Below are 12,806 nucleotides of genomic sequence, written 5' to 3' on the forward strand. Positions count from 1 at the left end.
ATCAGTCTCTGTTCGTCACGCGTGCATCTAAAGACAGTTCGTCCAGTTTCCGTCCCTCTCCGCGTGTATTATTCTCTCATTGTTTTGTTTTGTGGCCCTGTTTTCATAAGTGGCGCGCGCCAATCACAGCGGTAACTTAACCCATAGCAACAGCAACCGCCCCGTCATAAGCGATTATTCTTATGTAGAGCGCATTTGTTTTTATTTTTTTATTTAGTTTTTGTTAAAGTCACAATGAAATTAAAATGGACGATTCTCGGGTTTGTATGGAATATTTCAGCAAACCACAGGCATCCAATCAATTTCCCGTGGACAAAATCAAGCCCCGCCCCACATTTGTTCTTGTTTGAGTAAATGTCAGTAAATTATATTTATAAATAAATAAAAAAATCGAAATTTTAACAAGAGTAATCGCAATTTTATATTTCCCCCAAATCGTGCAGCCTTAGAGCCAACGCTTCTTCATTCTGTGGGTATTATTACTTTTGGTTTACGCAGTGTAATTCACACAATTCAAAAAAATTAAAGTATTATGAATATGATTTAAAAAATGTTATCGGGAGAGTCCCGAGAAAATATAATGTTATTCCGATAAATGTCAAATATTTATTTGTTTCAAATGTGTATATATATCATGTTTTGTTTCTTGGAAACATGACAGATTTGACAAAAGTAGCTTGTAAATGTATAGATATTTAACAATATCTGTAAAACTTTCATCAACCAAAAAGTTTTAAAGGGTGAAAATATAAATATTTTTAGTGAGTTAGAACTCTATTCTTATTTAAATTAACTTGGTATTCTGTCTTTTTTCCAGTCCAAATATCTAATAACTCTTAAAGCTACACTGTGTAACTTTTTTAGTTTATTCTTAGCTAAAAACACTCAAAAATGTGCTCATTAATGTATATTTACTTCTTTCAAGTAATAAAGTATTCTGGTAAGTTTATAATATGCCATTGTAAACACATACGGGTGAGGGTTTGAATGCGGGTCGGCATGTTGCTCCTCCATCTTGAAAGTACATTAGCCAAAGAGGGACATTCCCGTAAACTCAAGCTTGGCCTTTGGCGTTTTAACACTCGATGGCTCCGTGTCCAATGTGGACGAGGTCGAGCTGGAAGCCACGTTAATCTTGGACTAAATCAGCCACCGTAGGAGTTAAAACGAAATCGGAATTGAGAGGAACAGAAACTAATATTCACTGGATGGTCATATACAAGTTCACCACTAGATGGAGGAAAATATCACACAGTGGAGCTTTAAATGAAGATGCGTTTACTAAGAAAAATGACATTTTTTTTCTTGTTTTCTGGAAAATAGAATAAATTTAAGTGAGTTTTTGCTTAAAACAAGCAAAATGATCTTCCAGTGGGGTCAGAAAAATAATCTCTTCTCTGTTTGGGACAGAAACAAGAATACAAACAGAAACAGTATTATTTTTCTAACCCCGAAAATTATGACGACATTATTCGTCAGCGAAATTGATAAAGACGTGTTTCTCACAGTGTTCCAATGTAATGAAAGGTTTTCCAAATGTCGTAATAAGAATAAATGCATATTTAATTTAATAATAGGAAAATAATATCCTTATTATTATTTAAATCTGAACACAGAAATACTGCTAAATAATGATAATAACGAGACAAAATAAAGTTATAACATTTAGTCTCGTCTCATTTTCGTCAAAGAAAATGAAGTGATATTTTAGCGTAGTTTTTATTTTGTGAACCACATTTAGTCTCGTTTTTATTCGTCTACAATATTGCATTATACATTTAATTAGTCATCGTCACATGACCAGCATTTTCGTTTTATCACGTGATAAAGGTTCTTGACGACGATATTTAGTCATACTTTTCGTTGATGAAAGCAACGCTAGTTATCATCTCATTTTCGTCAGTGAAAAAAGGTTGTTGACGAAAATGATGATGACATTAAGCGTCAACGAAATTGATAAAGACGTGTTTCTCACCGTGTTCCAATGTAATGAAAGGTTTTCCAAATGTCGTAATAAGAATAAATGCATATTTAATTTAATAATAGGAAAATAATATCCTAATTATTATTTAAATCTGAACACAGAAATACTGCTAAATAATGATAATGCTACTAAACGAGACTAAATAATTATAACGTTTCGTCTCATCTTTTTAGCGTAGTTTTTATTTTGTGAACCACTCGTTTTTATTCGTCAACAATATTGCATTATACATTTAATTATAGTCATCATGACATGACGTGATAAAGGTTCTTGACGACGATATTTAGTCATACATTTCGTTGACGAAAGCAACATTAGTTATCTCGTTTTCGTCTGTGAAAAAGGCAATTGAAGAAAATTATGACGATATCATCGACCGTCACGATGTTTTAATGTAAACATCGTCAACTGCCAATTTAGGGGACATCGCCCAACCCTACCGTTACACCTAGGGATGCACGATATTGGATTTTTGCCGATATTCGATATGCCGATATTTTTCAACTCATTTTGGCCGATGGCGATATCGATACCGATATATATTTTAACACCATTTTGAGCAAAAGCATTTTTTTTTTCAGATTTCTGAGGTCTCCTTTCTAAAAGGATACTTGTTAAAGATAAATAAATGTTAATAAAGTTATTTTTATAATAAGAGTATATTTTCTCTAAAAATAATAATAATAAAGTCAGTGATTTTTCATCCCAGACAGATTCAGTTGTAATCTAAATATTTTATTTTTGGATGTAATGTTTGTGCCTATGTGGGCGTGGCATCAGCTGATGCGGTCTTTAGCTTCAAATAAAACAAATATACAATTATTTTAGTGCTCCTTGGATTATTTTTCATCATCCATTTCATAAAATTTTATTACAGATTAATAAACTGTATATACAAGTATTTAATTTGAAACAGTTTCATGTTTGTGATTTGACATCATTACTGCTTTATTTATTCAGAAAAAAAGTAACTTCAATTTATTTGTGAGTCTACTTTTTATTTTATTACTGTAACAACAGCGCCCCCTCTCTACATATATATAACATTTCAGTGGGCGGGCACTAGGACCTGGAGGAGCTTCTGCTGCTGTGGAGGCTGCTGCGCGCGCTAGAGAGTGGGGAGACGCCATTGTTTTTGGCTAGTTTTGTTGTGAAAACCCAGCAACCCTACGTTATCGGTCACGTCCTTCTGTACATTCACAAATTCAAGGCAGTATTTAAAAACGATCAATATAAATAACTATATAAATAGTTTTTTGCTTCAAGAATGACACGGCTCACATGATTGAGTTATTGCAGGCTCGTATCAACACGTTATCGGCAAGGCATATCGCCATAATTTTTTCATATCAGCTGATGCCGATTTTTATATTTTATGCATTTATCGGCCGATTCCGATGTCGTGCCGATAATATTGTGCATCCCTAGTTACACCCCTACTATAGGCTTGCTACGATAGTCGTTGTTGCCGGTGTCCAGACTCAACACCGGTTACATCACTTGCACCGCCCACCGTCTTTTTGATTTTTTTAAAGTAATAAAATAATTTAGTTCAGTTAGAGAACAGACTACAAATAAAAACTGAACGTATCTGCTTAACCTGTTAAACTGCAACCCCACTTTGGGGCTCACAGCTGAAAACGACCTACCTGAATTAAAACAATTATAGCTCCTGAGAACAGTGTGCTACAGGCACAATTAAGGTATCTTTGGAAAGAAGACACTTGGGACTCTACTAAAAAGCAATCAGAGTTGATAATTCTCAAACAGATAAAAAATTATAATAGTTGAAATGCCTCAAAAATTATTTGCACTACACAGAATGTTGTATTATTTCATGTAAAAATATATGAAAATAGACCTGGAGGAATCCAGTTCAGTTATGGATTGAAAGCCACACGACTTATCAGTTTATATTTCAAGTTTGAGGAAGATATAATGAAAAATGTGGTTCCTGCAAGCTTTTTTCCAAGACTATGTCTGTTCCATTTCTCCCTCCGCCTGCTTGAGGCACATCCCCAGAAATGACATCTCCCAACTAAAATAATTGCAGTTGCTAAACAATTTGCACTACATGCACAATTTAGACATCTTTAAAAAGAAGACACTTTACAGTTTATTACCCAAACATTAAAGTAGAAAAAAACTTAGAAAGACAAACAGTTATAGAAGTTGAAGTGTCTTGAAGATGATTTGTGCTACAATGAACACTTTATTATTTGATGTAAAAATATATGAAAATAAGCCTGGAGGAATCCAGTTAGTTAATGAATTGAAAGGCAAAAGTCTCATCAGTTTATATTTAAAATTTGACGAAGATATCATGAAAAATGGGGTTCCTGCATGCTTTTTTCTAAGAATATGTCCAGGTGCCAAGAAACCTACAGGAGACTTGATAACCTAATGTTATGAAGTGTACTGCAAGCTGTTTTAGCCATCATATATGATGCTTGAATGCTTTTTCAACTATAAAATAATAGGCAGAACCATAAGACTTTGTATTAGTGATTTATTTGTACAACAGAACTTATAAAAATATAATAAAAATGAAATATTAATAAAAAAGAGCTAAACTTCTTTGCAACTGAAAATACAACAAGTAATATAAGTATAATAACTATAAATATAACTAGTAATATAAATAACAATATAATATAAATATATAGCTATAAAAACACACACAATTTGCAAATGTAAAAAAAAAAAACATTTACTGGCCTTTTACTGGCGGATTCAGGTCTACAACAGCAAGTGCAGATCTTGAAGAATCTGAAAGCGTTCTTCTCTTTTCTGCTGGTTGGCTGGTGCTTGGATGCCATAGCTCATCTGAAGACTCAACCTGATGCCTGTAGAATGGCAAGGAAAGGAAAGAGAATTAGCACTGCATGTCCTATTTCTGTATAGTTTGCCCATTCAATCAACAATCACACTGTCATCATTCACTCTAATTACAGGCCATCCCATGAACAATGAAACTGATGGGCAGTCGGTTAGACAGCATTCATATTGACGGCGGCCCATACATTCTCACACAGCCCAAGCATCAATCTAACGGCCGGCTATACAGTGAGCATTCATATTGACGGCGGCCCATACATTCACACACAGTCCTACAATCAATATAATGGCCGGTGATACAGTGAGCATTCAACAATCACACAGATGGTCGGCCGTCCAGAACTTTTCTTTTTTCGTCAATTCGTTTTTTGTAGCATAGGGGAAAAAATGCATTTTATATATTATATATATATATATATATTTTTTTTTTTTCTGTGTGTGCTAGAAAAAATGCTAAATATCAGTATATATATAATCTATACTGGTATATTGTAATTTTTCTAGCACACAGGAAAAACATAAAATAAATACAGTCTCAATATATATATATATATATATATATATATATATATATATATATATATATATATATATATATATATATATATATATATATATATATATATATATATATATATATATATATATATATATATATATATATATATATATATATATATATATATATATATATATATATATAAACAATTACATGTGTTATACATATATATGTTTTATTTACACACACATGGGGAAAAATTATTTATACTTTTTCCCCATGTGTGCTAGGAAAAATGCAAAATATCAGCATATGTATAATGCATACTGGTATATTGCATTTTTTCTAGCACACAGAAACAATAAAATAAATACATTCTCACACACATTCTCAATATACATAAACAACTACACATCAACTCACCGGTGTGTTATTGGATCAACTTCTCTGTCAACAAGCACCGTCATCGCTGTCTTGACTCTCCTCAATGGTTCCCACATCGCTGCTTCGAGTGAGCTCAAATAAAGCATCTTCAGCACAATACAAACTTCTTTTGACGATCCATTGGATAATAAATTCCGTCCAGTTAGTAAGATTAGCAAACAGTTACTACAAAGAGCCCGTTAGCTTTAGCTGTCAGATGCCGGGGAGGGGTGTGTGTGTGTGTGTGTCACAGTCACACAGACTTGTCTCAGCCTCTCGTGGGAGAGCGCGCCACATTCAAATGAATAAATATTCACGCCCATGTGACAAATACACACATGAGAGGTCTCGTTGGAATCGTGTGTTCATTGGCTACATTTTCTGTCAGTCATGACGATTCAATGCTTTTATTGGCTCCAGATAAACAGACAATATCATTGGATGAGCACATCATGACATCACCTAAAACGAGTGCAATGGTTGGATATTTTTGACTATATCGCGGCTATCTTTGCATGTTTTTGAGTGGGGTTAGTTGTAGAATGTTCGTAACATTCTAAGCTTTAAACCCATGCCACTTTATGCTACCGGGAGACTGTTTTTGGTGCATTATTTTATTGCATAACAGTCTAGTATGATACTCCGCTCCGCAGAAATGCGATGTAAACAAAGGATTAACCATCAATATTACACCATTATCGTTTCGTTGGATTAAAAATGCTCTATGGGATGTTATTCAGTGGACCCTCACCTTTCCATTCATTCTGGAATTGTTTGCAGTGGATGCGTGTGTGGCTCGTAATTAGGACACAAAAGGTATGTGCTCTGTTTTTATTTATAAAATCGTTGATGTGTATTGCTTACATTGATGCAAAAATACAGCCGTTATAAGCTTTTCACTGAAAAACAGTGGTCTGTCCTCAATGCTTGAGGTTTAGACCTTTAGAATGATATATAGTTTGTCAAGATTAATGATGTTTTTTTACGTTAAATCTATTAACAAACATTACACTCGTGCTAAAAATAGCGCTTCAACCCGTGCACGCGCTCATGAACTTTAAGGAGTTAATAAAGCAGGATCCGGCCGTGAGTCTCGGCAGCGGCAGGAGTCATTCGTCAGATTTAAGAGTGAGGAGCTGACGGAGATGATCGCGCAAGATTTGGTTTCAAAGCGAAACGTAAAAGCGCCTATTTCGGCGAGTTTGTCATTTGTTTTGTTTTTCATAAAAAATAATAGGCTAATGAACCCACAATTCAAGCAACCCGCAGCCGAATTGGCGCTAATTCAAAACCGGAAGTAAAATGTGCACGGCCGCTCAGAGCGCGCATTTTTTACTTTGGCCTGCCTCCGCAGTGTGAGCCTCCGCTACGCTGACTGCGCGCATTTATTTTTGCCGCGCGCACCGAGTATAGGCGGATCTTTTGTGACGTCATTGTTTATGTTTGTCGCGTTGCATCATGGGAGTCGTGTGGCAAGAAACACCGCTAGATACCTGTAATTTGATTGTTTTGCACGTTTGGAGGAGGATTTAGAGAAGAGGATGGTTCACTCTTGCTGTGTGGTCGATTGTACGGCTCGTTGGGGGACTGATAAAAAGTTTTCGAATTCTCTCCGAAAACGAAAGAAATAGTTGCGTGCAATTAGGCGATTGAACCTGGACGCTCCGAAGAAAGCGTGTATTCCTGCAGCTTCTGATCGAGTTTGTGAGGCACATTTTGTTCATGGTAAGTCTTAGTGACTGTGTGTTTATAGAAGATTGAATAAAAAAATAAATAAAACCCAGTCATATGTTTTCGCGTTCTGATTCAGGTGTCTAGTTAGTGTGTACTAATTAGTACAGACGCCATTGAAAGTCTCACACTGAACACAATTGAATTGGTACAACAGTCACTACATTTTCAATAAATAAGTAAATAAGAACACTGATCAATGAAGACTTACCCGGCTTTGCAGTCGCAGTGAGCAGTGATTATTTCGCCGTTCTCTTTGGCAATCACCCACGGGAGATGCGAATCACGCTGTGACTCTGCTTGGCCAGGTCTAACCTCTGCTTTTAGCACGATCACTGCTTTCTGTTTGGCAGAAAAGATCGGCCCAACTTTGCGAGAAACAAAATCATAGGCCTCCAGACTTTTGAAAGCCTTTAATCTTTTATGAGTGAAGGGTCCAGGGGTTTCTATTAAATAAGAATAAATGTCTCCCCAGCAGATTGGTGGCTAGGGTTGGGTACCGAAATCCGGTTCCAATATGGCACCGGTACTTATATAACCGGTATGTACCGGACCGAATCAGAACGCAGATTTCGGTTCCTCATTTCCGTGCCAAAATTCAAACGTGCTTTCGCGCTTTGGCTGAGCCAGAGACAGACGCTCAGCGCTGGTCACATCACATCTCATGACAACTATTCAGTGTTTTCAACCACATCATGACAACTATTCAGTGTTTTCAACCACATCATGACAACTATTCAGTGTTTTCAACCACATCATGACAACTATTCAGTGTTTTCAACCACATCATGACAACTATTCAGTGTTTTCAACCACATCTCATGACAACTATTCAGTGTTTTCAACCACATCTCATGACAACTATTCAGTGTTTTCAACCACATCTCATGACAACTATTCAGTGTTTTCAACCACATCTCATGACAACTATTCAGTGTTTTCAACCACATCATGTTTATTCCAGGTTTCAGACATTTAAAGGGTTAGTTCACCCAAAAATGAAAATTCTGTCATTAATTACTCACCCTCATGTCGTTGGACACCCGTCAGACCTCCGTTCATATTCGGAACACAAATGGAGATATTTTAGTTGAAAGCTGATGGCTGAGAAAGGCTTCAATCAGGCCTCCATTGGCATTCAGTACATTGACACTTCCAAGATCCATGAAAGGCACTTAAAACGTCGTTACAAAGTCTATCTCACCACAGTGGCTCTACAATAATCTTACGATGCGACGACAATAGTTTTTGTGCGCAAAAAAAAATCTAAATAACACCTTTATCCAACTTGTTCTTGTCTTCCGTGTGTGTCTCCACGACGCATGCGCGAGAATATGACGCAGATCCGGCGTTCGGACACATGACCCAGAAGTGATTTGTTTACGAGCAGAGGAAGACGCGCGTGTCTAAGCTGTTGGATTCTACATTGATCGTGCTTTAGGTCTCGGCGTAGTGCTCAAAATGGAGCTTAAGTGTGTATTTCATCGATTCCCGAACACCGGCGCTACGTCATATTCTCGCGCATGCGTCGTGGAGGCACACACGAAAGTCGAGAACAAGTTGGATAAAGGTGTTATTTTGATTTTTTTTTTTGCGCACAAAAACTATTGTCGTCGCATTGTATGATTATTGTAGAGCCACTGTGGTGAGATGGACTTTGTAACGACGTTTTAAGTGCCTTTCATGGATCTTGGAAGTGTCAATGTACTGAATGCCAATGGAGGCCTATCTGAAGCCTTTCTCAGCATCAGCTTTACACTAAAATATCTTCATTTGTGTCTGAATATGAACGGAGGTCTTACGGGTGTCCAACGACATGAGGGTGAGTAATTAATGACAGAATTTTCATTTTTGGGTGAACTAACCCTTTAAATGCTCATAAGTCGGCTACTAGCAAAAACACACCCTGATGTCTATGAAAGCGGCAATGACAATCCTTTCAGACGGTTATAATTTGACTAACGTTACGTGTTTTATTCACATCAGATAAATGCACATTATATAGTAACTATATCGTTTACTCTATTCTTCTTCCAGTTCACTGGTCACTTACTTTCATGTATTTTATAAGACGAGAATGAACTCAAGTGTTGTAAATCCGACAGATCCGATTCTGAGGCGCAAACTAACATGGCGCCGCCCATTGCGCTTTATAGATCAACTAACACACATTCACTCACACATTTGAACATCAGATAGTTCGTGACACAGTTAAGAAGTTTGTGGATATTTTGAATAAAAAAAAAGCGAAATAAACCCGATACAGCTGAGCTGTCAGCGCTATTGCGGCTGCTGTGGGTCATGTGAGAAACATGACGCGTCGCCATGAAACATTAAGGTGATGCGTTCTAAAATATTTAGCCAGAGAATATGATCATATTTCAAAATAAAGCTGAAGCTTGAAGCTGGTTTGTAGCAGAGCAAGAATACAGACGACCGCTGTTATTACTGTAACTGTTATTTAGAGTTATATTAGGCCTGTAGTTGGGTTAGGTGGCTTAGGTTTTACTGTGAATTTGTAAATAAGTCAATTGTGTTTTGTATTTATTTATATTCATACATTTAAGTATACATTAAGCTTTTAATAAATGGTTCAATTTAAATAAATAAATAAGCCATTTAATGTTATCCACCTCGTTTTGTGGCCATTTAAAAAAAAAAAAAAGTATCGGTTCAGGCACCGTTTAGGCACCGGAACCGTTTTAAAAGTATCGGTTTGGCACCGGAATCGAAAAAAACCCAAACGATACCCAACCCTATTGGTGGCCAAGACACGGGCGAGTCGGACCAACGTTTTTTGTCATCCCAGATCTCATATGGGCTTTGAATAACTTCAACTTTGTCACCAATACAAATTTTGAGCTTCTCTCCAAACCTCCTCCGGTCTTCAGATGTTAAAGTGCTTATATATTGTGGATTTCGCCCGCTAACTCTCTTGAAAGTGCTCGTCGCGTCTTTACAGCCCGCCATACTGTTTGTTTTTGAGTCTCGGCAGCGGCAGGAGTCATTCATCAGATTTAAGAGTGAGGAGCTGACGGAGATGATCACGCAAGATTTGGTTTCAAAGCGAAACGTAAAAGCGCCTATTTCGGCGAGTTTGTCATTTGTTTTGTTGTTGTGTTTTTCATAAAAAATAATAGGCTAATGAACCCACAATTCAAGCAACCCGCAGCCGAATTGGCGCTTATTCAAAACCGAAAGTAAAATGTGCACGGCCGCTCAGAGCGCGCATTGTTTACTTTGGCCTGGCTCCGCTACGCTGACTGCGCGCATTTATTTTTGCCGCGCGCACCGAGTATAAACAAGGCTTTACGGACGAACTGTTCTTCATTCATGGCGTGCATCTCGATCATAGACTGATCAATGGTTGATCAGTGCCCTGACTACTGAACTAGGAACTGATTGAGACGCACCAATGGCCTCAGAGCGCGCATTTACAGACGAGCTTCATTCACGGTGTGCGCGCACTGGCGCGTTTTCAGTTCAGAGCGGTCGTGTGCATGTTACTTTCGGTTAGATAGAATTAGTGATTTAAAAGCCTTCGGTGATACCAGTGTTACCGGTGTTGTCACACATCAATTAACCGGAAATGAACGTGTTTTTGACCGTGTTCCTTCTGTCTTTGCAGCGACGCCGAGGAAAAGCCGGAGCCCAAAGAGAAGAGCTCCAGCGGGCGGAAGTCGCACCGCTACCATCCCTACAAAGAGCGCCAGAGCAGCGCAGACAAGAAGGCGGCGCACAGGAACCGGGTCTTCATTAGCAATATCCCGTATGATATGAAGTGGCAGGCAATTAAAGATCTAATGCGCGAGAAAGGTAACCCCACCCCCCCCTCCCTCCCCCCTCCCCCCCCTCTCTCGTTTATCTGTCCCGTATAGCGGTTCCCTCATGTTAGCCTCCGCTAGTCACTGTAGTGTATCTCACTGATGTTGAAGGATTGTACAGGTGGGTGGTCAAACCGGTGATTTTCTACATCTGCATATAGTCGAGTGAATGCAGTGGTTTGAGGCGGCGCTCGTGCGGAGCGGGCCGCGGGGCTCAGCTGTGTGTGTGTGTGTGTGTGTGTGTGTGTGTGTGTGTAGCGGTGACCCCGGGGCGATCCACTGGTGATTTAAATGCCTTGTTCTCTGTGGTATTTTCCCTTTGTATGTCTCATGTAGTTGGTGAGGTTACATACGTGGAACTCTTTAAGGATGGAGAAGGAAAGTCAAGGGTAAGTGTTGGTGAATCTGCGAGGTTATTTGGTCGAGCCGATTACTCTGTTGTACCTTTGGGATGGATTGTGTGTTGATGTTACAGTAAAGCCCATTATGATGATGATGATGATGATGATTTTGGATGTCCTTTAAACTGGTGGTGACCCGTTTGGCTGGGGTCCATCTGTCTCACATCTGATGATTGCTTAGGTGTTTTTGATTTGGACTTTAAGACCCAGGAGAGTCATCTGTCAGGTGTCTTCCCCTAAACCCTTCATCCATCTGTCCGTTTGATCCGTCCTTTCTCCCGTAACAACATTTGCCCCCTTTTGCTTTCATCTGTCCATCTCACTGTAGCCACGCCCAAACGAGCTCATCATGAGCATGTGCTGTAATTGATCTTTCTGAGATGTTGAAGTTTGAGCTGATGTGGTTGTGATGATGTTCTTTCTCCTCCTCTTCTCCTCCTCTTCCTCTTCTTCTTCTTCTCCTCCTGGGACGTGCTCCTGCAGGGCTGTGGGTAAGAACTTCTCCATTCATTATAGTGAGCGTGAGATGCAAATGATTTGATATGGAGCTTCTTTTTTGTTCATTGAACCTGTAACTTTGCCATTAATATTTAATTTATGTAAATATGCTAACTATATCTCACTCACTCACACACACTCAAACACACCCTCAAACAAACACACACTCACTCTCTCACTACACACTCACTCACTCACTCACTCTCTCACACACACACACTCAAACACTCTCAAACACTCACTCACTCTCTCACTCACTCTCTCACACACACACACTCAAACACTCTCAAACACTCACTCACTCTCTCACACACACACACTCAAACACTCTCAAACACACACTCACTCTCTCACTACACACACACACTCAAACACTCAAACACACACACACTCAAACAAACTCACTCACTCACTCACTCACTCACACACACACACACACACACACACACACACACACACACACACACTCAAACACACCCTCAAACAAACACACTCACTCTCACTACACACACACTCACTCACACACACACACACACACACACACACACACACACTCAAACACACCCTCAAACAAACACACTCACTCTCACTACACACACACACTCACT

General features: G+C 38.5%; 1 protein-coding gene across 1 annotated transcript in view; it reads left to right on the top strand.

The window, feature by feature from the left end:
• myef2 (myelin expression factor 2) overlaps positions 1 to 12,806 on the top strand; it is a 32,056-nt gene that overhangs the window by 269 nt on the left and 18,981 nt on the right. The window contains exons 2-4 of the mRNA XM_079825186.1: positions 11,104 to 11,291; positions 11,636 to 11,688; positions 12,184 to 12,191. Of these exons, the coding sequence (XP_079681312.1) occupies positions 11,104 to 11,291; positions 11,636 to 11,688; positions 12,184 to 12,191 (249 nt within the window). The remainder of the gene's footprint in view (positions 1 to 11,103; positions 11,292 to 11,635; positions 11,689 to 12,183; positions 12,192 to 12,806) is intronic.

Source organism: Gobio gobio, assembly GCF_949357685.1.
Source record: "Gobio gobio genome assembly, chromosome: 9".
NCBI lineage: Eukaryota > Metazoa > Chordata > Actinopteri > Cypriniformes > Gobionidae > Gobio > Gobio gobio.